General features: G+C 36.9%; 1 protein-coding gene across 1 annotated transcript in view; it reads left to right on the top strand.

Moving 5' to 3' along the window:
- Positions 1–24232, top strand: part of ALDH1A1 (aldehyde dehydrogenase 1 family member A1) — a 59293-nt gene extending 35061 nt beyond the window's left edge. The window contains exons 8-13 of the mRNA XM_043567471.1: positions 20–122; positions 1685–1869; positions 6426–6590; positions 11605–11762; positions 18802–18876; positions 23616–24232. Coding sequence (XP_043423406.1) covers positions 20–122; positions 1685–1869; positions 6426–6590; positions 11605–11762; positions 18802–18876; positions 23616–23688 — 759 coding nt within the window. The 3' untranslated portion in view covers positions 23689–24232. The remainder of the gene's footprint in view (positions 1–19; positions 123–1684; positions 1870–6425; positions 6591–11604; positions 11763–18801; positions 18877–23615) is intronic.
- Positions 24233–26858: the final 2626 nt, after the last annotated feature.

Below are 26858 nucleotides of genomic sequence, written 5' to 3'. Positions count from 1 at the left end.
TTGTAATGCTCCGTTACAGGTTGGCAAAATGATCAAAGAAGCTGCCGGGAAAAGCAATCTGAAGAGGGTGACGCTGGAGCTTGGTGGAAAGAGCCCCTGCATTGTGTTTGCCGACGCCGACTGTGAGTGAAAGCCACTCTTAACTTTTCACCCCTCACCTTGGTGTCCCGTAATGCCGTACGGAGAACCTGCAGTTTATAAAAGGGTTTGCCCCTAACGTCAAAATGTAAGGCATTAATGAGAATCTAGAATTACTCGTGAAAGTCTCTCAAACTGTCCTAAAGTACAACACCTAGATAAGTCTAACACAGACACTCTTTCCTCGTGATTTGGAATAGTTTGCTATTTCCTCAGCTGAACTCCAGGCAAACTAACTGTTTTGCACTTAGGAGCCATGGTGTACTCTTAATTAAGTCTATGCCTTTAAATATTAGCATTGGGTTAGGCAGGGTGAAATTGTACTGGGACCAGCTAGGGAGACAGTAAATTTCACATTTGTCCTTTCCCTTTGCTCTGGGTCATACACACATTAAATGAAACGGCCAGGGGAAAATGACGCCTATTATTCAAGGAATTTCTCCCTCTCTTTCTCTTCCTAGCAAGTGTAGTCAAATTTACATATATTCAATCTCCAATCATGATCTGACTCCACTATACAATATCCCAGGTTCATTCTCAGTATATTACCGAGTAAAATCCCATAGTTATTTTCTAAATGGATGTCAATTAGCAGAAATAGGTTGTCAAGCATTCATCTAGCTCTTTCTTTAGCAGTTGAGGTATGTGGCAATGAACAAAAATGGCTGAATGTGGTCATAACTGAAGCTTTTCAGACCACACTACCTTATTATATAGTCTACAAACGAGATTCCTGATTTTTACCAAACCTTTCTCTGAACTGTTTCCACTACAACGTAAGTAGGTGTGGTTAGTTCACAAAAGAAATACAACAGCACTCGACTGACATATGTTCAATTAAGTGCTCAGCATTTAAAAAATTAAAATGCAGAGAAAACTTTCTTCATGTTGTTTAGGACTTAATAATGATGCAACCTTTTCCTCCCTTTCAAGACCCATTCTACCATCTCAAATACATAGGGAAGAAGAGCTTATAGGCATATATGAAATAATACAGTATATTTTAAATAAAGTTGGAGAATGTTTTTTTCTGGACCAGGGTTGTAAGGCTTGGTGAATGATTCTGAATATTGATTTTTCTTCAGAAATAACACTTTTCTTATTGATCAGGGTGTCTAAAAATATTTTTAAGTTATTTAATGCAATTGATAGTTCATATTTTCTTTGTCATGTAGTTAAAACTTGGAGCCTGAAACATTCATAGTCACCTAACTAAGTATAAATGGAGATATTTATAAAAATCGTTTGCAGGGGGATTGGATCTTGTGACACTTTCTATATTCTTGGTAATCCCTACATCAAAATTGTAATAATAACCACAATTCTTTTTAGATTCAATATTTTTTGCTATCATTTCCATATCACAGAGAGGATTAGAAAGGGTAATTTGTCACCCTGGATGATAAGAGGTGGGATGTATTGAATTTATGTCTGATTCTGCAACTCCTAAGTTTTCCACAGCACCATATTGCCTCTGACAGATATGTATAAAAATATGTGACCTTTCGAAAATAACTCTTCTTCAATGTGAGTGTCTTCTTTGCAGTGGATAATGCCATTGAATTTTCCCACCATGGATTATTCTACCACCAAGGCCAGTGTTGCATAGCTGCATCCAGACTCTTTGTGGAAGAATCAATTTATGATGAGTTTGTTCGAAGGAGTGTTGAACGGGCTAAAAAATACGTTCTTGGAAATCCTCTGACCCCAGGAGTCAGTCAAGGCCCTCAAGTGAGTATAAAATGGAAGGAATAGCTTTCACAGAGGACAAGAATAAAGTGCCCTCTTTAGGCTTACTTATTACTGAATAAGATTATTTCCTTGCCACAGATCTTCCTAGGTGACAATACTGTATCAGTTTGGTATTTAACAAAAATAAATAAATAAATAAACAAATACAGCGCCCGATTTAAAGAAAGCATCCTTTCTTGTGTGTTGCCCACTCTTCATGTCTTGAAACAGTTTAGAAGCATGTTGGAAATGAAAGATGTGAGGAGAAACAACAAATGCTGTAGGTTTCTTGTTTTTCTCCACCTGCACACCTCTTGATTCCTGTATGTGGTCTCCGTCCACTTTGGAAGTTTGTATACAGTCCTATCATTTATATCTTCCTCTGAGTCAGTCCTTTTTCTCAGTTTACATCTCACAGATGTGGGTAGGAAGCATACCTCTAAACTCTCTTCAGTCTTCAGTTACTCTGATTGGCCTTCTAATGGTGGCCTGGGTGTCCTAGAAGGTCCTGAGTTCCTGGCTCTGTGACAAACTTCTCATTTTAGGTGGAGAACCCTAGTTCTCCAACAACCCTAGGCTTCCCAGTTTTTTCTGTCTCCTTAGACCCATTATCAACATGAGAGTCTTGTTCTTGCCCAAAAGCTATCTTTGCCCTTTCCTTCCTTCCTGTTCATTGTCTGTTATGCAAGCTCCTGGATCTTTGGTTCTAAATTTACTCCAACCCTCTGGGACCTTGATGTAGAGCAGTGGTTCTCAGTTGGGAAAGGGGGTGTTTCTACTGTTATCTAGTAGAGGGTAGAGGCCAGAGATGTTATAAAACCTCTTACAATGCAACAGGCGAGCCCCACAACTAAGAGTTATCTGCCATAAAATGCCAATAAGGCTGCTGTTTAGAAATCCTTCTCTAGACTGTAGACATTAAGCTTAGAGTCTCTATTCTTTCACACTAAAAATTATACACTGTTCCATGCTGTTGATTTGAAGCAAACACTAATCTTAACTTACTAAACCAAAAATAAATGTGGTTTACCAAAATACTGAATTTACTGGGATACGTACCTGGCAAAGCCAAAAGGAACAAGGAGGATATGATACCTGACCTCATGGAGTTTACAGTCTGGAAAGGTTAAAAGGATGTTTTGGGTTCTTCTGCTCGTGCAAGATAGCCAAGTGGGAAAATCTTAGGATTTAGACAATGCCAGGTATTGAAACCTAAAAGCCCTAAGATAACTCAGCTGGCAAATGAAGTAATACATTGATTTATCTCAGTCACATGTGTTCTGTTTTTATCTTTGAGTTAATGAGTACATAGAAGTAATTGATGACTTTGCTCATATTAGGTAGGCTTTCAAATGGATGCCAAGACATATAATAAATTTGATTTTGATTTGGTCCCCAATTCTAAAAGAAGGATGGGATTCTAAGTTTTCAGTTTGATTATTTCTCTCTATAAATGACTACCTATCTATGTAAAAGTAAAGCATTTTTCCCATTTGATGTATTGATAGATGATAGATAGATAGATCCAAAGAGGAACAGGGAAGGAAAGAAAGGGGAAATGAAGAGAACAGAACATGTAAGATACTTAATATTAAACATTGTTGGGCAATACACTCTCCCATTGGGGGATCGGTGCAATTCAACCAGAGGCTCAAAAATTGATCTAGAATACCTCATTATTCCTAAGAGAAGGGAGTTAAAATAGACTTTAAGAAGATTCCTATTCATAGAATCTTAAGTAAACAGTGATCTAACTGCTTAATATGAGGCCTTAATCTCTATAAGCAAATAGATTTTCATCGCAAGTTTTACTGAGTAAGTAGAATAAGTAGATTTTTGAGAAGACTGAAAAGGCCTTGAAACTTCTTCACCCTTAAAAATATCTGTTGTTATAAGACAAAACTTACAGAAAGAGACATTTGTGCACTAGGTACATTTATAGATACAAGTATATGTAAATACATATTACATATATACACACACATATATACATGTGTACATATATATGTGTGTGTATTATATATACATATATAAATTTCTTAATGGGTAAAGTGATTTTCCAGTCTGATTTCACAGACCAAAATGTGCCTTTTTCAACACCTGGAAATATCTATGTTTTCATTTGAAAAAGAAGTAATGATACCAATATTAAATGTTGTAACATTATCAGCACAGTTGCATTTGTCTTAATGCGGAGAGATGGGCTTTGGAAATAGAGGTTGGATTTAAAATCTAACCTCCCTGAGGCTCTGTTTTCTCATCTGTAAAATGGAATTAGTAACACCAATCTTGTGGGGTCATTGTGCAGTGAAATGCAATAATCTATATAAAGCATCTATCTAAGTGCCTGGCTCACAGTACCTGCTCAAATGTCTGTTAAATAAATGAGAATTGCAGGCTCCCATTTACAACTGTGGTGACAATTATTATCACAGATCAATAACTCCATATATCTGCTCTCATTGCTTTTGTTGATCTATGGTTTCCAAATAAGTTGAAGGATGTGTCCGTGTCATTTCCCCCTTTTTCTTCTTTCTCAGCCCACGAACCCTAAGGAATGAAAGAATTTGCGCATTCAAACACATCAAAATGTATACTGTGAGGCTATTACAACGCCATGCCCTATTACATTTCAGACTAGCCCATGAGCTAACGGCCCATCGCACAGTAGAGAGCCCCTGCTACATCCTAGCATTATTGAGAAGTTCCTGAGGGCCAAAAGGAGAGCCAAATTCAGATACGGCCAGTCTGAAACCTTCTGAGGAAGATTAGTATGTATGGTGAATCAAAATCAGCGGGACTCAACTGAGTATGTCCCTAAGTATAACTGAAAACTTCCCTCACTAGGCCTAGCTCTAATGCAACATGCCCAATCTTTCCTGTGCATTTGAATCACCAGAGGATCTCATTAAAAAGACCAATTCTGACGCAGTAGGTCTTGGGTGGGGCCTGAGAAATGCATTTTCGCCACCAAGTAATGCTAAAGTTGCTGGTTAGAGAACCACATTGTCGGTAGGCAGACAGTAAAAGATGAATTCCTATATTTTTAGAGGTTATTGACCATCGAAGTCTTCCAATAGTCAAATCCTTTCAGTCTTTACCTCCCAGTGCATAAGCCAGACTAGCACGGTCACCAAGTATCCACTCTGGTCATAGGCAGGGAAAGGTTATGGCTTAGGGCCATAACAATCACGATTGTTTTGAGGCCACAGTCAAGTGACTATTTTGGAATAGGCCAGGGAAGCTTTGCACGGAGACACAAGGATGCTTGGTTATTTGCTGACAAACCAGAATATTTTCACCAGGCAGAACTAACAGCACCACTTAGTCTGGCTGTAGAAGGTATTATGCAGCAATTTAAATATCAAACCAACCTTTCTTAAACCAACCCTACGACTTCCTTAATTTGCTGGAAATGAAGGAACATTTTCTTTGGAGACTATTCAATTAAATATCGTGCACTACGGAGGATTGAGCAACGTCGTACCGAATATCGTGCCAGATTTTAGAAAACCGTTTCTGGTTTCAGATAGCACGTAATCTAATTGGATATGGGAGCTGGTTTGTGTGGTCAGAGGTCTTTGAAACCTTTTTCTGGGATTTAGAAGATGGGGGAGATTGCAGGGTAAAAGATGATGAAGAGCAACACTTTTTAAGTAGTGAGAAAAGACAAGTTGAGCTAGCAAGAGGGTCCCCCCCCCCACTTGACTCCTGGATCTTCAATCGTTTTCCTTTAAAAATTTTTAATAATGTTTGCTTATTTTTGTGAGAGAGAGAAGGGGAGGGGCAGAGAGAGAGGAAGACACAGAATCCGAAGCAGGCTCCAGGCTCCGAGCTGTCAGCACAGATACGCGGGGCTCTAACCTACGAACCGTGAGATCATGACCTGAGCCGAAGTCATGACCTGAGCTGAAGTCGTAACCTGAGCTAAAATCGGATGCTTAACCGACTGAGCCAGGCAGGCGCCCTTAATCTTTTTCCTTTAAAACTAAACCTTAACCTGCTGAGAGGGACCTGAACTGAAGAGGATGACCAGACTGTGGTCAGCATGGATCTGGCCAGAGGAGATAGGAATGAGGAGAACCAAAGAGAGGTCTAGGGATCGGCAAAGTCCCAAAACATCTGCTTGCCAATTGCCATATTTAATTAAACCCATTCCCAAAGTTCTTTTTTCCTTTCACTCTTTATTTCACTTTGGACTACAGTAGTCAAGTAAGTATGTTTGACTATGAACAGGCATTTTTCCAGGGTAAATACGTAAATAATGTAAATAAATAACACTTGTTTGCAGTGATCGTGTGCTTTTCTTATGTAACTATAAAACAGATACTAAATACAAATATTTATCTTTAAGTGTGCTTTCCAGAAAAGTCAGGAGAATAAACACAGAATTAATCTGAGCCTCTGTCAGCTATTTTGATAGGATATTTGACTTCATAACAATATTCGAGCATTTTGAAGCCCTCATTAACAGGCTGGGTGATGTATTACTTCCATAAACTTGCTTTCTTAATTCATTCACTTATTTTCCGCTCCGTATGATATTTTTCAAATAGATCGACAAGGAACAATATGAAAAAATACTTGACCTCATTGAGAGTGGGAAGAAAGAAGGGGCCAAATTGGAATGCGGTGGAGGCCCCTGGGGGAATAAAGGCTACTTCATCCAGCCCACGGTTTTCTCTAATGTTACAGACGAGATGCGCATCGCCAAAGAGGAGGTAAATGCTTTCATCCTGCTCTGTTCCCTTTGTTGCCAGGTTTTCTCTACGTGTGTGGGTACAAAGTGTCCCTTTAAAATTCTCGGTTCTTTGAACATCGTTATTGGTTTGCATGTAACTTTCCATTTCTGTTACCGATAAACGTTCATTTGTGATCAAGACTCAAAATAGTAAGGGAGTCATGAGCCTGGCCAAGAGTTTCCAGCCAAGGGCAGATCAGGATGCTTAATAACTTCTAGGTGATTCTTCCACAGCCTGAGAGATGAAGAAAACTTCATCTTCATTGTTCCTTTTTCTCCTCTGGAAATAATATATTTGAAGATTATTGGATTGATTATTAATGATTATTATTACATGATATGAAGGATTTTTAAAATTTTTTTAAGTTTATTTATTTATTTAGAGAGAGAGAGAGTGAGAGAGTTTGGAGGGGCAGAAAGAGAGAATCTCAAGCAGGCTTTGCACTGCCACCACAGACCCAGACACGGGGTTCGAACTCACGAACCATGAGATCATGACCTGAGTCAAAAGTTGGACACTTAACCGACTGAGCCACCCAGGTGCCCCAGATAGGCAGAATTTTTTTTTTTAATAAGGCACTTAATTGTGATATGCACTGGGTGTTATAAGGTAAGTGATGAACATTAAATTCTACTCCTGAAACTAATATACACTATACTTTAGCTAGAAATAAAAAAAAAAAAAAAAACTTGAAACAAAATTAAGCCTCTTATTTTGAGGTAATTGTAGATTCAACTGCTGTTATGAGAAATGATGCAGACGGGTCCCATGTGCTTTTTACCCTGTCTCCTTCAAATGGGAACATCTTGCACAACTATAGCATAACATTACAGCAGGTATGTTGACGTTGAAACAGGCAAAACACCGAATGTCTCCTCACCACATAAATCCTTCATGTTTCCTTTTGAGTCAAATCCATGTGCCTCTACACACACTATCCTTCAACCACTTATCTGTTCTCCATTTCTATTACTTTGTTGTTTCAAGAATTTTACATAAATAGATTCATTCTCCACGCAACCTTTCAGGATTGGCTTTTTTGGTTTTTTTCTCACTCCGCTTAACTTTCTACAGATTCAACTACGTCATTGCGTGTAAGGATAGTTTGTTCTTTTTTACTGCAGAGTAGTACTCTGTTGTATGGATGTACCACCATTTAACCATTCACCTACAGAAGAACGTGTGGATTGTTTTCCATTTGGGGCTACTATGAATAACGCTGCTATAAACATGGGTGTGCATGTTTTTGGAAGAACCTAAGTCTTCCTTTCTCTGGGATGAATGCCCAGGAGTACAATTACTGGGCCGTATGGTAGACGGAAGTTTTAAAGAAACTGGCAAACTGGTTTCCAGAGTGGCTGAACACTTTCACGTTCCCATTAGCAATGTATGAGCGACCCAGTTTCCCTGCACCCTCGCTCACATTAATGTTGCGATTGTTTTTGATTTTAGCTGTTTAGCACTATGTTGAATAAGAGTAGCAAGAGCAGACACCTTTGCTTTGTTCTCTATCAAGGGGGAAAAGCATTCAGTCTTTGCCATTGAATGTGATGTTAGCTGTGAGATTTTCGTAAATGCCTTTAATCAGGTTTGGGAAGTGCCTTTCTTCTAATCTGTTGAGAGCAAAAGGAGAATGGTTTTGTCAAATGCTTTTCCTGTGTTAACTGAGATGATTATGCAGTATTTTTTTTCTTCATTCTACCAATGTGGTGTATTATATTAATTGATTTTTGAATAATGAACCAGCCGTACATCTCTGGAATGAATCTCACTTGGTAATGGTGTGTAATTCTTTGTATGTATTGCTGAATACTATTTGTTAATACTTTTTAAGAACCTTTGCTGTGGTTGATATTTGTCTTTAGTCTGAGGGATATTGGTCTATAGTTTTGTTTGTTTTAATAATAAGAACCATTTAGTGATTACTTATTATATGCCAGATATAGTGCTAAATGACTTATCAGGACCAATATAAAACATAAATATGTTCCTATGAAATATATTAAATATAAATATTTTATTTATATCATCAATACATATTTATATTTATGACATTTGTATTCATTTTTTATAAAGTTTAGTGTATATAAATATATTTTTATAAATAAATATAAAATATTTACTATAATATAAAATATTCTCATTTCATTCTCACATCAACCTCTTAAGAGGAGTATTATTATATTCTTTTCTTTAGTCTTTTCTTCCCAGAAACAAATGCTCTCTTTTATTATTTTCACCTATTTAGAGTGGTAGTATTTTTCTAATAAAAACCTCAGGGCATTTATAAGGTGTAAATTCCTACGTTACATTTTTATGACTGGTTATTAAATAAAATTAAACATAGTGTTTCAGTCCAAGAATTTTCCTAAGTAATGACATGGTAGTTGTTTTCAGCGTCTACACATTATACCTATTTTATTACCCCTATGAATATAACATGTCAAACTTTTTTGAACCTTTTTGTATTGTTATGTGTTCTGGGTCTTGAGTTTGCCTTTGATCCACAGACTCAACTATGATTTGGGATTCTTGTCCTAAATAGTAAATGAAAAACCTAAGTTCTGGAGCAGAAAGGGGTAGGTCACATGGCTAGCTAAAGGCAGCTTAGGAGTACAGCCGATTCTCATGACCCCCATTCCCCGCTCTTTCTACTGTGACCTACTTTTGCTCATCCCAACTTCATTATCCATCCAATTCCACTTAACCGGACATTGTAGAACCCCGTGGAGCATGTGGGAAACTTCCTGCTAAAAGGTGATAGAATGTTAATGCTACAAGGAACATTATGAATGATTTAAGCCAAATGTCAAATTTATAAATGAGGTAATTAAGATGCAAAGAGCCTAGGTGACTTCTTACTGTTACAGAATTGTAGATAGCTTCATCAAACTAGAAGGATCTCTTAAGCCCACCTCTCCAATCTCCACTATGTCCATCCGTTTGCTCCTGACTAATGGCCAGCCAGTGTCTCTTTAAACAAATCCATCAATGGGTAACTCATTATTTCTTAGGCTTTTCCATGTTTAGACAATGCTAAGCATTAGAAAGTTCTGCTTCTGGCGGCCTACGAATCCCTCCTCTTATGTTCTATCTATTGGCCTCATATCTGCATCCTGCCCTTTTCCACATAAAAGCCATCCGTATAATCGAAAACAACGTTCGTCCCCTACATTACTCCTTACCTTCCCTACGTTCTTGGCCCTGTTTTCAGCTCTTACACTTCGTAATTTTCCTAGACAAATATATTTCAGCTAAATATTTTGTGAGCACAAACCAATTGACATCAAGAAGATATTATCCAGAGATATGATATGTAACTAGGAAAGGCTAATTTGCACTTGGGAATTACGAATAATCTACCTCATGGAGAGAGGGGTTTTAGCAGATCCAGAGATAGATTCATTGACCTTGGGCTACGAAGGTGTTACACAATATGCACTACAGCAGCAAGGACCTGCCAACTCAAACACACTGAATCAGAATCTTTTCATTCAATGAACTTGTATTTCATGTTTGTTATACAATAGAGAATCTGGGAGAGTTATTTTCTCTACCCCCCAAAATGCTATCAGGGAAGAGGGGAAGTGCAGAATCAGATTTGCAAACGGTAAATAAATAGGAAAAATAAACCATAACAAAACAGATGCATACGGATAACCAAACAGTTTTTCCACATCAATTCAGCCCTCCACTGATTTTTTGCATTTATTTGCATATAATTTTTGCGTGTGTTGACAAATATTTGTCTTATTAGAGCTGCCGTTCTTGCATACCATGGGAAAGAACAAAGAAAGACACCATTCAATCCAGGATGCATTTATTGTGTCCCTATAATATACATAGTAGAGTAGCTTTGCTTGTTTCAAAGAAGACTTGAGCCACGTGCTGTACTCAATTAAAATTATGTAAGATATTAACATACTTATTACGGTCGCTGCTATATATCTGGTTCCCAGGTTACGGTATTATTAGATTCACAGCCTTAGGATTTGCACTCAGCCTCTGTGGAATGGTAGCCCCCAACTCCCAATACTTAGGTCAGTGATGAACACTGATTTTTGTTGCCTCCCCTGATTTCCATTTCCCAGAAAATTCTCATAACACTCCGAAGGACCCCTCTTCCTTTAGTTTTAATATATGCTTTATAGAAACATAATACAGGAGCTTAAGTTTTAAGAGAAAACTCAGTCGCTTTTCTCCCATCTGGGGAGGAGACAAAGAATAAGTTGACTTCGGGCTGAGCTAACTAGAGAATCCAGCAAAAGTGAAAGAGTAGTTTAGGCTTGAATGAGCAAACTGTGATTTTTGTTTCCTATCCTGTGATTATGGTCATCGTTAATGAAACCATGTTTTGGTTAGTGGTTGAAGGTTTAAGCTCTTTCAGTAATTAGACTATTTGGTTTGGTATATGTGAGTTGCATAAGATTTGGCCGAAGAGTAGGAGCTGAACAAAAATTCATGTTGTTTCACCTAATTTGACTGATTGTGAAAAGATCTAAGTCCAATAGATTTCAGTTGATGGTACACTGATAGCTAAGACAAATAATTATAATTATCATCCATTGTTGCTTTGCTCATTTATCCAGTAGAACAAGTATTGGTTTCTTGGGTTTACTGTTTAGGTAGTGATTTGGATGATGAAGAAAACAAGAGAGAGAATATAACACATTCCTAAAGGTAAAAGAAACTCAAAGTTAATAACTTTCTACACAATGGTAAGTCTTGGAAGTCTAATTCCAACACCAAGAAAATAAATATTGCCTTATTTATCGGTGCTCCATTTTGTTCCAAAGGGAATTTAACCCATGACCATTGCCTGTCCTAACCTGCCAACCCAGGACCTACCATTTTGATTCCTAAATTTTAAAATACAAAATAAAATCTTGATCTGGGATAGTTTGTAGGGGAATAAAACTACAATACCATGTAAAACATTTAGTTTTAACCTGCCACTCTGATTTATTTCATTCATTTTCTTTTTACGGTATAGATATTTGGACCAGTGCAGCAAATCATGAAATTTAAATCTTTAGATGAAGTGATCAAGAGAGCAAACAATACCCTTTATGGCTTATCAGCAGGGATCTTTACCAAAGATGTGGATAAAGCCATAACAGTCTCCTCCGCTCTGCAGGCTGGGACAGTGTGGTAAGTCAAATCTACATCATCTTGCCTTTTCACTGGTAAGTGCGTTAACATGTTACTTTGAATGTTTTGTTTCTTTATTTACTTATTTATTTTTGAGGTATTCACATTATATTAGTTTCAGGCATACGACACAATAATTTGATATTTGTATCCGCTGCAAAGTGATCACCACAATAACCTAGTTATCATCAGTCACTATACAAAATTAAATTTTTTGTGTGTGGTGAGAATTTTTAAGATTTACTGTCTTAGCAACTTTATCAAATATACAATACAAAGTTATGAACTAGAGTTGCCATGTTGTATATCATATCCCCATGAATTATTTATTTTATGCCTGGAAGTTTGTACATCTTGACCCCCCTTCACATATATCTTCCACACCCCAAACCCCTGCCCTTCTGGCAACCACCAGTATCTATAAGTCTTCTTTTGTTTGGATTTTTTAAAATTCCAAATGTAAGTGAAATCTTACATTTGTTTTGTCTCAGATTTATTTTACTTAGTATAATACCTTCAAGGTCCATCCGTGTTGTCACCAATGGCACGATCCCCTTTTTTTATGGCTAAGTAGTACTCCATTTTATATACGTATACATCTTTATCCAGTAACCTGTTGATGGGGACTTAGGTTGTTTCTATATCTTAGCTATTGCAAATAATGTTGCAATGAACATAGGGGCACATACATCTTTTCAAACTAGTATTTTTATTTTCTTTAGATAAATACCCAGAAGTAGAGTTGCTGGATCATATGGTAGTTCTATTTTCAATCTTTTGAGGAATCTCTATGCTGTTTTCCATAGTGGCTCCACCAATTCACATCCCCACCAAAAGCGCAAGAGAGTTCCCTTTTCTTCACATCCTCACCAATAGTGTTATTTCTTATCGTTTTTGAAACTAGTCATTCTAACAGGTGTGAGGCGATATCTCCAGTGGTTTTGATTTGCATTTCCCTGATAATTAGTGATGTTGAGCCTCTTTTCATGTGTCTGTTGTCCATCTACATACCTTCTTTGGAAAAATGTCTATTTAGATCATCTCCCCATTTTTTTTTACTGGACTGTTTGGTTTTTGATTGTTTGTTGCATGATTCTTTATGTGTTTTGGATGTCAATCTCTTATTAGGTAGATGATTTGAAAATACTTTCTCCCATTCGGTGGACTTTCATTTTGTTTCCTTTCATTTGGTTTCCTTTGCGACGCTTGAGTCTTTTATGTTGCTGTAGTCCCCACTTGTTTACTTTCACTTTTGTTGACTTTGCTTGTAGAGTCAGATTCAAAAATTTATTGCCAAGACTGAAGTAGCTTACTGCTTATGTTTTTTTCTAATATTTTATGGTTTCAAGTCTTAACTTAAGTCTTTAATTTATTTTGAGTTATTTTTTGTGTATGGTGCCCAACAGTGGCCTAAAGCCAGTATTTTGCATGTATTTCTCAACAACACTGATTGAAGAGACTGTCCTTTTCCCATTGTCCGTTCTTGCCTCATTTGCAATAAATCAATTCAGTATACATGCATAGGCTTATTTGGGGGTTTTCTATTCTGTTCCATTGATCTGTGTGTCTGGTTTTATGCCAGTACCATGCTGTTTTAATTATTATTGCTTTGTAGTATAGTTTCAAATTGAGGAGACTAATGTCTCCAGATTTGTTTTTCTTTTTCAAGATTGCTTTGGCTTTTAAGGATTTTTTGTGGTTCCACACAAATTTTAGAATTGTTTGTTCTGTATCTGTGAAAAATGTCATGGACACGTTGACAGGAATTGTATTAAATCTGTAGATCGCTTATGGGAGTATGGACATTTTAACAATAGTAATTCTTACAATTCATGAGCACAAAATATCTTTCCATTTATTTATGTCTTCTATTTCTTTCATCAGGGTTTTATAGTTTTCAGTACACAGGTCTTTTACTTCTTTAGTTAAATTTCTTCCTCGGTATTTTTCTTTATCATACAATTATAAATGGTATTTTTTCTTAATTTCTCTTTTTGATACTTCTTTTTTTTTTAAATTTTTTTTTCAACGTTTTTTATTTTTGGGACAGAGAGATACAGAGCATGAACGGGCGAGGGGCAGAAAGAGAGGGAGACACAGAATCGGAAACAGGCTCCAGGCTCCGAGCCATCAGCCCAGAGCCTCACGCGGGGCTTGAACTCACGGACCGTGAGATCGTGACCTGGCTGAAGTTGGACGCTTAACCGACTGCGCCACCCAGGCGCCCCGATACTTCATTTTTAATGTATAGAAACGCAACTGATTTTTGTAGAGTCTTTTCTTGAAGTCTATAAGGTTTTCGATGTATAAAATCATGTCATCTGCAAGTAGTGACAGTTTTACTTCTTCCTTTCCTATTTGGATAGCTTTTCTTTCCTTTTCTTCCTAATCACTCTGGTAAGGGCTTCCAATATTATGTTGAAGAAAAGTGATAAGAGTGGATATCCTTGTCTTGTCCTTGATCTTAAAGGAAAAACTTTCAGCTTTTCACCATTGAGTATGATGTTAGCTGTGGGTTTGTCATATATGGCTTTTATCACATTGAGCTATATTCCCTCTATCCTCACTTTTTGAGAGTTTTTATCATTAATGGATGTTGAATTTTGTCAAAATTTTTATGCATCTATTGAGCTTATCATATGATTTTTACCCTTCATTTTGTTAATGTGGTGTATCATGATGATTGATTGGCAGATATTGAACCATCCTTGCATCCCTGGAATAAATCCCACTTGATCATGGTGTATGATTCTTTTAATGCTAATGCAAACGTTGAATTTGGTTTGCTAATATTTTGTTGGAGATTTTGCATCTATGTTCATCAGGGATATTGGCCTATAATTTTCTATTCGTTTTTTTTTTTTTTTGGTGGTGTCCTTGTCTGGTTTTGGTGTCAGGGTAGTGGTGGCCTAATGAAATAGTTTGTCTTTAAGTTTTTGAAAGAGTTTGAGAATGATAGATATTAAATCTTTGAAAGTATTGTAGAATTCACCAGTAAAGTCGTCTGGTCCTGAAATACGTTTATTGGGAATTTTTTAAAAACTGACTTAATTTCCTCATTAATAATTGGTCTATTCAGATTTTCTATTCTTCATGATTCAATCCTGAAAAACTCTGATTTATATTTTTTGGAATTTATGTATTTCTTCTAAGTAGTCCAATTTATTGGTGTATAATTCATGGTATTTTCTTACGATCTTTTTTATTTCTGTGGTACTGGATGTAACTTTTCTTCTTTCTTTTCTGATTTTATTTTTTAAATCTCTCTCTTTTGCTCTTGGTGAGTTGAGGTAAAATTTATCAATTGGTTTATCTTTTTAAAGAACATGCTCTTGGGGCACCTGCATGGCTCAGTCGGTTAAGCGTCTGACTCTTAATTTTGGCTCAGGTCAAGATCTCACAGTCCTGATTTCAAGCCCACCTTGGGGCTCTGCACTAAGGGTGGAGCCTGTTTGGGATTCCGCACCCCATCCTCCCTCGTCCCCTTCCCCACTCTCACACACAGGCTCTGTCTCTTTCTCTCAAAATAAATAAATAAACATTTTTTTAAAAATAACATGCTCTCAATTTTATAGATCTTTTCTACCATTTTTCCAGTCTCTATTTCATTTATTTCCACTATGATCTTTATTATTTCCTTCCTTCTACCAACTTTAGGCTTCATTTTTCCTTTTTTTTTTTTTTGGTTTCTTTAAGTTAGGTTATTTATGTATGCATCCATGGAAAAAGGTAAGTTCAGGATGCTCTTATACTACTGCTTTGAGTTGCTCCTCCCTTGAATTTTTTTCAGACTTTGATTTTTTTTTCCTAGACTCACCTGTCCTATTAGACAAGCAGTTACTGCCTTAAAAGCCAAACCACACCAAAAACAAACAAAACAATACAAAACAAAATAATAACAAAAATCAAATTTGTTTTAAAATTTTTTTTTTAATTTTTAAAAACCTGCTATATTGGAAGAACTTCGGAAGGGTATTTTCTGTCTGGCCTCCTAATAGCTCCCCTAAAATATTTCATTGTCTGGCTAATATAGTATAAGTGTTACTAATTTCTAGGTAGTTGGCACTATGCTATACACAAAGGAGATGAAAGTTCTGCTTTCATCAAGTTAATTAAATTCTAGGACAATATTTATTCAATGTCCCTATGTCAGAAAACATTTAATTCTTATTTCAGTTTCTTTTTCTAAGATTATTAGAAATGTCGGAAGGTCTTAATTTGGGAAAACATAGTGAGTTTTGAGGAACGTGTCTATTCCTTTTTAACTGATTTATACCCATTTTGAGAGAAAAAGAGAGAGCTGCACAAGCGGGAGAGGGGCAGAGAGAGAGAGAGAGAGAGGGAGGGAAACAGAATCCAAAGCAGGCTCCAGGCTCTGAGCTGTCAGCACAGAGCCAGACGCAGGGCTCAAACCCATGGACTGTGAGATCATGACCTGAGCTGAAGCCGGGTGCTTACCTGACTAAGCCACCCAGGTGCCCTGTGATTTATATTATATCTTTATTTATATCTCCAAATTTTATACTTTAAGCCTATGCCTCACAAACTGTTACACTTCTGTCCAGCCCCCAATCTCTGGACGGCTTTGTTGGTAATGCCCCCCTCCCCAAACCTCACTTTGTTCCCTCAGTCTTGTCAACATTCAAAGTTTATTTTCTTTCCTGATGATAAGTCACATCTACTCAGGTTAAAAATCCACTGGACATTGAAAAGTATTTATCTTTAAGAGACAGCCAAGCAGTCCTTGCCTCTCTCTGTAGCTCTGAAATCTTTTTTCCTAATCAAAGAGAGTCACCATTAATTAATACACTCTATGCTAGGCATTATTCTGCATTCCTTATGTTCATTATCTCGTTTCACCTTACAACTGTGCAATTGTTAATCTCTGTAATTTGTGTAATTTGTCAATGAAAAAACTGAAGTTTAGTGAAGTTCAGTCATTGATCAAAGCTAACACAATAAATGGCAGCCGAGATGCAGACCTATTTCAAGACTCTAAAGTAGTGATTCTCAACCCAGCTGTACATTAGTCATCTGGGGAGCTTTAAAAATAATAAACTGATTCGGCATAGGGTGGTGCACATAAAATCCATCAGTTATATCAATCTCTGTGATTCAATATGGATTTTTATTTAAAGAGTATTTTTCAAAGCTCCCATGTGATTCTAGGACTGGGACTAGGACTGAGAAATTGCTCAAAAAGCCTGATTCTTTTTATAATGGGATGTTTTCTTTCAGAGGCTTAAAGTCAAGCAATAATCAGTCAGGATAGTGATTAAAGTGGGATTTTCCTACGATAAAATTATTTGTAGGATTCAGCATTCCTAATGCATGTATGTATATTATCTCCAGTCAGTAAAAACTTACTCAGTACCAACCATTCTAAGAAGCACATTTGATGCATCATCTTACTTATACCTTGAAATAACCCAATTAAATATTGTCACTTCCGTTGTACAGAGAGAAAGCATATATTTAGAGAAGCCAGACACCTTTCCCAGTGCCAACTAGGTACTAAGGGGCAAAGCCAGGATTTGTGGGCTTGGAACCTTCCTTCTTTATAACAAGAAAGGACTGTGGAAGGAGAACCAGTTGGCCGGGCTGATTGTTTTGAACTTGCAGCTTTCTCCAACTGGATATTTCTTAGTTCTCCATTTACTTAAACTAAAATAGTTTCATTTCCAGTATAGGGTCAAAAGACTAAACTCATTTTCGGCACCTTTCAACAAAGACGAGTTTCAGGTTTTTGACTTCGGAATGCTATATGCCTGCTGGATCAAGAAGCTTAGGACATCATTCTGCCCAGTGGCATGGAAATCCCCAGTCAGGAATTCCTCTGCTATTAAAACAGAGGCATATTCTTACTGCTACTTATTCTAGAGCATAATTCTAGTTCTGGCATTGTCCCAGGCATAGTTTCCACATGGTGTATTCAAGATAACTACTGAATCCCAGGGTTGCTGGGATTTTACCCATAATTTCAGAGTAGGGATCTTATTTTGCAGTTTAAAAGGCAATTAAACAAAACTGAGACAAGTTGTCTTTTGAAAGCATACATTTTTTTAAGGAACTATGCTCCAGAAGGAGAGACTTGGATAAGAATCTGTAGTCCAGTGAGAATATGGAGCTCTGGGAATCGGGATTGTAAATGCTTCACTGAGGAAATTTGTGGATATTATTTCAGGATCAAATTAGTAACCAAACTTCATGCGTAATACAATGTATTTAGAAGTCCCATTGTTGTTTGCCTATTATAATAACATCAAAGGAGAGGAAATACTTTAAAAATATTGTTTCTCCTTTAAATAATATATTTTTCCTCTTATATATGATGAGAATCATATAGGTAATTAAATTTTGCTGTTGACTTTGGCCACCAGGAAATTTAAACAAATTGTTCATGTCCTGCGAGACTACATTCTAACCTTTCCTCCTTGTCTTGACTTTCTACTGTAACTTTTTTTTTAATTCTAATTATTCATGTTTTTGTAACTATATTTGTTCATACAAGCATCTTTAAACATTTTATGAAATACAGCACGGAAAAAACAAATTAATAGTGAAATCCAACTCCTGCCAAGGCCTGTTGTATGAAAGCAATTAATGAAAAAAGGAAACTGAGGAATGTGATACATGTTATAATTCCAAAAGATAACTGATTCTAGCCTGTTAAGTACACAGTCCTCAAGAGAATTATAAAGGTTATGAATATAGGCAGTAGAGAATATCCACCCACCAAACTCCATTCTCTGGCAAACCATATCCTTTCTCCTATGCTATGTTGGCTATCCTATTATCATTCAAAATGGCTCTCTACACACAGAGCTGTACCATTCTATTTCTTTCTAGGCAGTACTTATCCATATACTTATACTTCTGCATTCTAATTTATAGTACTGCTTTTTTGTTAAATAACAATGAGCATGTAACATTGAAATTAACAAAGTTGTTAAAGAGCTTTCTGAATTTCTAAAATTCCAAATTTAGGAGTTATTTCATAGGTTATGTATGATCTACATATACTTCTTTTTTTCCTCAGGGTGAATTGCTATAGCGTGGTATCTGCCCAGTGCCCCTTTGGTGGTTTCAAGATGTCTGGAAATGGAAGAGAACTGTAAGAACCACTTTCTATTAAGACAAATGTTTACCTTGATAAAAATGGTTGTCACTCAATGGAATTAATCCATAGTTGCTATTTGAATTAAAACCTACCTCTGTTCTTCCCTGGAAATTCCTACTGTCAAATAGCTTTTAAAAGCCGGATTTAGCCCATGAGTGCAAAAAAGTGATGGCATAGGGGAAATATAACATATTAAGCTCCTACTATTCATAAGGGACCATGCTAAGCACTTTACCTTAGTTATTGAAATAATGCCAACTTTTACGATTTCTTCCTGTATATAAGAATGTAATCCATCTGGGAAACATTTCCACAAAGGAGGCAGAAACTACAAATTGGTGACTGTAAGAAGTGTGATTATAAGAACACTCTAGTCATTTAAATATGCCTCTTAAACAAGTAAATCATGTGACTTTATCTCAAAAAGCTTTTCAGCGTAAGAAGAGTGATTCTCACGTGTTGAAATATTTTTGATGTGGAATCTAAAACTTTAAATTACCTCAACTAATTATCTTTTTGTACTAAAATATAAGCTGAAAGGGAAATTTAACTAAGGAAAACATGTTTTATAGTCATGACTATGCTCAGAATATATATACAAAATCATTTATAAGCCTTTAGTTTTTAGAAACCTGGGTGTATAGACTTTTTATAATGTGCATATACACGTGTATACACAGAAAGGGGTGACAAAATGTTTGGTTGATTTTATTCAAACAATTCTAACCATTTTATTTCTTAAACATTTCTTGTATTTATCAACACATTTTAAAAGTCATGCGGCAAAAAGACACATCATATACAAACCCTATGGAATCAAACATAGTTAAAGCTGTTCATTCTGTAAATAGCAAGAGCAAATGAGTCTCAGTTTCTAAAGGTCATGAATGCATTAGGTAGCCATCTACTTTGTCATTTGAATAAATCAGCGAAATTGAAATGACGCAATCTCCTTGGAGAACCAATAAAAAAGAAGGATGATAAAATGATCCATCCTTCTCCTCAATACTCCTCAATACAAGTACTTAACATTTGTTAAGTACTTTCCCAGGAGCCCCAGAAACATGATACCACATCCCATCCTCCACATAATTGTGGTGGCAGGAGGAATATGTCAAAAGATAAGTAGTGCAAAATAACCTATACACACCATGAAGTAAATAGTCATAAACTGTGAGTTCATAAGTCATGAGGTAGAAAAGTAGATAACATGCAGAGCACACAGCACTGAAGGACAGAAAACCTGGGCACCACCAGAATATAACATCCGTGGCATGGCTCTATCTTCCACAATTTTCACCCATCAGGTAAAATCAGCAATTGTGGGTGGGGATAGGAGTGGGAGAATGATGTAGAAGGTCTACGAGCTCCTTTCCATACTTAAGATTCTATAGTATTAACCCCTGTGATAACTCAGTGGATAAGAACTTACTGGCAGTTGACCCTACAGAAAATACAGGACTCGATCTAGGGCAGGAAACAAATGTAGGATGTCAGTAAGCAGAGAAGAGAGCATTCTTGAACACAACGTTACATGTGACACGTGGAGGGGGTTGTGAATTTGGATGGCTGGCGAGGATTTGTGGAGTTGGGGAGTATGATACCAGAGTTAAGTAGGATATAGATTAAGAAGTCTTGGCTTACATTTCATTAGTAGAGCAGTGAAAAGCCATGGCTATCTGTAGAATGGCGTTGGGGAGGTGGAATGGCAAAGGATCAACATATAAAGGGAGCATGGCCCGGTAGAGGAAGCTTAATTGGACACTAAGCGACCTGCACTTGAATCCCAACTCCACCTTTTGCACTTGAATCCCAACTCCACCTTTTGCTGGCCATGCAGCCTGTTTCACGTTGTCCGACTTTGGAGCCTCCATTTCCTCTTATTCAAAATGGCGATGTTAGCAAGCCTCTTGAGATAGTCGTTTGAGAGTGAAATGACACACCCTGTGCCTGTTCGCCAGCATTCTGTCACAAGGTGAGGACTCTGCAAATGGTTCCTTCCTTCCCTGGTTTCTTTTCTTTACAGTATTCATTATTAGAGAGTGCCTTGGCAGAACTACTTTGTACAAAAAGCTGTAACAAAGGTTAGATTATTTTGAAGGGCGGAGTTCGCGGCCCGCCCAGCTACCTAAGACATTTCCCTAGGAATATTGAAGATAAAACGATCAAAGGGGACAAAATGACTAAGAAGGACCAAATAGGTCAATTTTGTTGATTATAGTTTGGTCCAACTTTATGGTTGAGGCATACAGAAATCAAATAAGGGAGGACGTGGAATGTAAGAATTAAACTTCAGTAATTTCTTAAAATTCTGGGAAATGAATACAGATAATTCCTTTTTACATCTGTACAAATATAAAGAAAAGAGTCAGTCTGTAATTTTTTCCTTCAAAAATTCCAGTTGAGGATGCTGTTAATTTCGACTTGAAGCCAAATTTGGTGAACTTAATAAACAAGTCATTTGCTACAAGATGTTTAAAGAGAATTACTGAAGCAATAACCTCACACGACTCCTAAGGGCTCAGTTACAATTTATCCTCAAAGATAGGAAGGTATAATTGATCAGTTGGGAACAAATTCCTTAGAGAGCCAGAAATAGTGGTACACAGACCTCAGTGTGGTGGTAATACAAAGCGCCCAAACCAGGGTTTGGGTCTCAGATCATGGTGCTGGCCCTGCAATGAGTCAAATGGTAGAAATTCCTTCCTGTGTGTAATTGTACTAATTTTCACTTCAGTTAACATAAGTCACTTGAGACTTTACTAGTATATCATTGCAAACTCCGTTGGTTCTCAACCCCTCACAAGCTCTTTCTTTCCTCCTGTCCCTTGGAGAAAAGGGGAGCATGAAATTGTTGTGAACTACTGAACTTACAAACCAAGCTCGCAGGAATATTTTTTGTTTGATTATGTTCACCAAGTCAGTCTAACAAACATTACCTCTGTGCTTAATTAAGTAGTGCCAGGCTCAGTTCTGGGTACAGAGTGAAAAAAAAAAAAAAAAAGCAGATGTAGCTTATTTACTAGTACCTTATTACTACAGTGTGGACCTTGGGTGAGAAGCAAGGTTATCATGTGTAAGTTTGTTGGAAATACTACTACTGAAACAGAATCAGCATTTTAATAAGGTCCCAGGTGATTGGTACATTGAGGAATTTAGCACAAAACTAGTAGCTCATAGACTGGCAAGATAATGAGAAATGCAAACAGATATAAAAACATAATTTTTAGATATTAAGACAGGAATGTCTATGCATTGGAATACTCCAGAGTGGGACTTAGTTCAACCTGCGTATGACAATAATGACACTTAGTACTCTCCTGAGAGTTTCAAGTGTCCCTGTAACAAAATACAATGGAAAGCCTATTGGCAGAAATCATGGGTTAATTTATCTAACTTTGTGAGATAAAATACTTACTAAAATATTATCCCTTAATGGGTTTCAGACAACTGAGGCTAAGCCCTTTAATTACTTTGAAGAACATGTTCATTGAAGCTTTTAGAAGGTATTTTCAGAAGCTTAATTGCCCAGGAAAATAATCAGTGTAAGAAGATTAGGTTACCCAAGAGAAAAAGATGTCTTCTACATACCTGTCGACCTCACCAGAAGGGAGGGGTAGAAAAGGATCAAGATCATTTTCTTCTGCAAGCCTGCATGTGCCTGAGTGTTATAATTTTAAGAGTGTTTCTATGTACATGCGATGTAGTCCTATCATCAAAATAATCCAGAGAATAAGGAAGCTCAATGCTTTTTGTTATTTCTTCAGCAGAGGGTAAATCACAGTTTCCAAAATGGGTAGGAACTCTCAATGAACCCAATAATGGGATACCAGGGTCCTAATTGATTAACTCAGGTTAATTCTTGGTCATTTGGTTTGGATTTAAGAGTTATAGAAGCAAATGGCAGTGGTTGTCTGAATAGAAAAACCCCAAACCCACAAGCAGGCCAAAGGTCTGAAATTGGGCCAATGAACCCTGTCTTCTCTCCCTTCAAAACAAAACAGAAAGAAAGAAAGAAAGAAAGAAAGAAAGAAAGAAAGAAAGGAGGGAGAGAGGGAGGAAGGAAGGAAGGAAGGGAGGGAGGGAGGAAGAAAAACTGTAACAATAAAAGTCAGGATTTGTTTTGTTTTCCCAAAAGTCAAGAGATACTGTTAATACTACTGCTAGAAAATATTTTGTGTCAAACCGTATCAGGGCACTTTAGAATGAAAATAGAAGTCTGGCCATTTTTTGGCCCCTCATCACTTCCAGGCCAATCACACACAGTAAAAACACTAAGCTAAGCTGTACTTGAATTTACAGTTTTACTCCACTACTCAAGTGATTGTATATTACTACTTCTCCTTTTGTACTAATATGTCTTGTTTATTTGAACCTAAACTAGAAATGATACAATTCTTCTTGGACTGAACCGTCTTTTTTCGTGTGGTGACTATTTGTTTATAGTCAAATAGAACAATGTCAAAACTGGACAATTTCTGTGCAAATCAACAGAATGTACATGGTCATTTAAAATGCAAAAAAAAAAAATTTGAAAATTTGCCCCACAAGGGGATTTATGTGAGACCAGATATCTTATGGGTGGCTGGCTGGCTACTATTTGAAATGCTTCTGTACGCAGAAAGTATTTTCCATTGTCCCTAACCAGATAGGCAAGAACAAATTTGTACCAAATCATAGACTAGTACAATTGTACTGCTGTGCTAAATTCTGTGGGTTTTCCCCCTGTCTAGGGGAGAATATGGTCTCCACGAATACACAGAGGTCAAGACGGTCACAATGAAAATTTCTCAGAAGAACTCATAAAGAAACTACAAGAGTGGAGCAAAGAATCCTCAGTGGATAAACATCTCCTCCAGTCGCTAATATATCGTAGTGGGTTTTAAATATAAAACTGTTCTTTTCTTGATTTTGTTTTAAAACGTAAGCTAATCATATTAGCATTGAGATTATACATAGAACACTTGACATGTAGCTTATTCTGAAAGAATCCTTTTTCTTCTGATATGTGACCCCCAAGTCCTATTGGTAATAAAAAGGATGGATTAGAGGCAAGATCTCTCTAAGCTCTGTGATAGTTACGTGCTTCTCTTTGTAGCTACTTGTCCGGAATAATCATGTTATAGAAGAGGACCAGTTGCCATGTAGCTTCTTTCTCTAATGACCCCTTAAAGTCCTCAACACACCCTTGAACTGCAGACTAGATGTGTTCTGTTCCCAATAGTTTTGACGTCACTGGAGTTTGTTGAAATGTTTCCTAGAATGTCATGTCTGCTTGTCAAATGAAGTCCTGCTTGAAATACTTAGCTGTAATCTAAACGTAAAGCTTAATAAAAACAACCTTGCATGATTTTTGTCAAGTTTGGATTTTTTAAGTAGAAGTTTTGGTTATGGGGATTTATTACTCTCCCTGTCATTCAAAAGCAATGCTAAATTGGGCACAAATATGTATTTAAGAAGAAAAGTCAAAACCACTCATTCTCAAATAGGTAAAGAAAGAGATTTTCTTTTCCAGAGGAATTCTTGAAATCAATAGTAAACATTTAAAGTAAGTGGCTTCCGTCTTTCAGCAAGTATTTATTGAGTTTGTAGATAGATCTGTGCACTACATTAGGTATTATTGAAAAAAAAAAAAAACAGGTGAATAGTGGATGTTCCATTACCTCAAAATGCTGTGATTTAATGGGGAACAAAAACGCCATACACCAAAAAAAATTTTTTAGTGATGGGGCATAGAAAGGGAATGAGAATTGAAGAAAACTAAAGAGCATGATAATAATGTACCAATGGGGTAGAGATGACCTTTAACTGAGGGAATTGGGAAGAACCTCATGGAAGAAATTTAACAGGATATGAACCTGAATAATGAGCAGATTTGCAGTGAATAAAGAGGAAAGAGGCTCCATATCATACTTTCTCTCAGGGCATATTCCATTGGAAAAAATGGAAAAATTCTATATCATATTTTCCTCTCCTGGAATTTCAAATTGCACATTGCTGTTTTCTAGGTTCTGAGAAGTTCTAGCACCTGCTCAGTTTTGTTTAATACATATTTTCTTCTCAATTTATTTAACCGTAGACCTTCCCTTTCTCCTGTCAGTTAATACTGATTAACATTAAGGAATCCACATTGCTGGACACTGTCCTACACAACAAATTAGCACTGAGTGCTCTGAGGAGAGCTAGAGATCAAGGCGGGGCAGCTGGAAGAATGAATGTCCTCAGTGTAAATTAACATATTTATGCCCTCAGACAAAGAACTTCTGCCTGGGTTCCCATGTAGAAAGTAAAAACAAGTGAGTATTTTGTGTGCACATATATTCTAAAAGGCTCTTCGTTCAGCAACCTAAAATGGTTAGATTAACATTTTTTTCAGATTCAGATTTTATAAAAATAATTATTTATCGTCTTACATCAGCAGATACCTCAGTAACACTGTGGTTAGGACACGTAACAGCCGCCACAATGTATGAACAGACGCAATTCTTTGGCTTCTCAGACCCGAAATAATCCGAACTCCAACTGCAAGAATTTCTTGGGATTCTGTGGGCCTATAAGATTTGCAGTCTGGACCACCTCGTAGTATTTGGGACCTCATTACTTTGAAATCCGGAGAAGTCAAAGGCATAGGGAGAACTGAAAGGTCTTTGGGCGTTGGGAAGAAAAAAATATCCAAATACAGAGGAGAATCGCATTTCCCCAAAACCAGACAATGTCTACATTTTTAAAAGATGTGTTTAAAACTATGCACAAATAAATTAATAGGCGGACAAGTTAATATTGTAATGGCAACCCACCAGAACATTTTAAGATGTAAACCAAAGAGGGCTGATCCCAGAGCAAGATAAAAGCCAGAAGCAAGTTTAAATATTTGAAAATCAAATCTTCATTGTATAAATAAGACATTACAGGATTAAACAGAAAATATCTGCTTTATATTGGCTTGCCCTGAGCCTGTAGACACTATTTGTATTCCTTTTCTTCCGATTTATAAAGCTATGCTGGCAATAATTCTTAAAACCTTGAAAAGTTAGAGGGTATTTTATTAGCCTATGCGCTACAGAAAATACAAGGAATTTTATCATGAAGAATTGAGTTCTGCCATCATGAATGTGCTATCATTGTCCCCAGTATCCACGTGGTAGAAAGTGTTTTCTGTTCCAGGAATGCCAAATGATGTCACAGACGTGGGAACCACTGTTCCGGTAGAGACAGCGTCAGGGATACGATACAAATGTCCGAATGTCTGCCCACCTCCTTTCCTCCCCGCACCCCGCCCCTGCCCAGTTTCTATGATCCATGCTTCTGGGTTCCAGTGTAATAGCCAAGGGGAAACGGGGGAAAGTATTTTTTCTTAAATTTTTTTGTGGCCAATTGAAAATAGAACCAACTCAAAGTAGGGAATTTTAGCCTCACATACTCGGAGGCAGTGATGAATTAGAAGACCCCCTTCCCTGGGTAATGCATGATTTTTTTGAGTCACATTTCACTTGGACCTTTAGAAGTGTACATATACCATCTACTGAAAGCTTTTTTTTCTGTTTATTTTCTTTTCTTCTTTCTTTCTTTCTTTCTTGCTCTCTTTCTTGCTTGCTTGCTTTCTAGTATATCAAATAACCAGGTTATATTTTGACATGAAGCGGAAGTTCCCAACTGAATTTCACTCGTTGATTTATCTTGGGATTTAAAAAAAAAAAATTATTTTATATATTCTCTGGAGATGCATTTGAGCCTTATCATTTTGATGGTAAAAGAATATACTGGAACGAATTGGAGATGGTGGCTGTTCTCCCTCGATATCAAAATGCAGTGACTGCCAGAAGGACAGGGAAGCTTATTCTTACAGCATGCAGGGACTGTGGTATTCTGGAAGATGCTATCCTGAGTCAAGACACAAATGAGAGAGAAACAGCTCAATTATCACTCTGACATTCTGTGGAAGGGTAAAGACGGCCACAAACTTCTTAGTTGGGCTT

This window comes from Prionailurus bengalensis, chromosome D4, assembly GCF_016509475.1.
Source record: "Prionailurus bengalensis isolate Pbe53 chromosome D4, Fcat_Pben_1.1_paternal_pri, whole genome shotgun sequence".
NCBI lineage: Eukaryota > Metazoa > Chordata > Mammalia > Carnivora > Felidae > Prionailurus > Prionailurus bengalensis.
The sequence above is the reverse complement of the archived record's forward strand: the minus strand, read 5'-3'. Positions and strand labels throughout refer to the sequence as shown.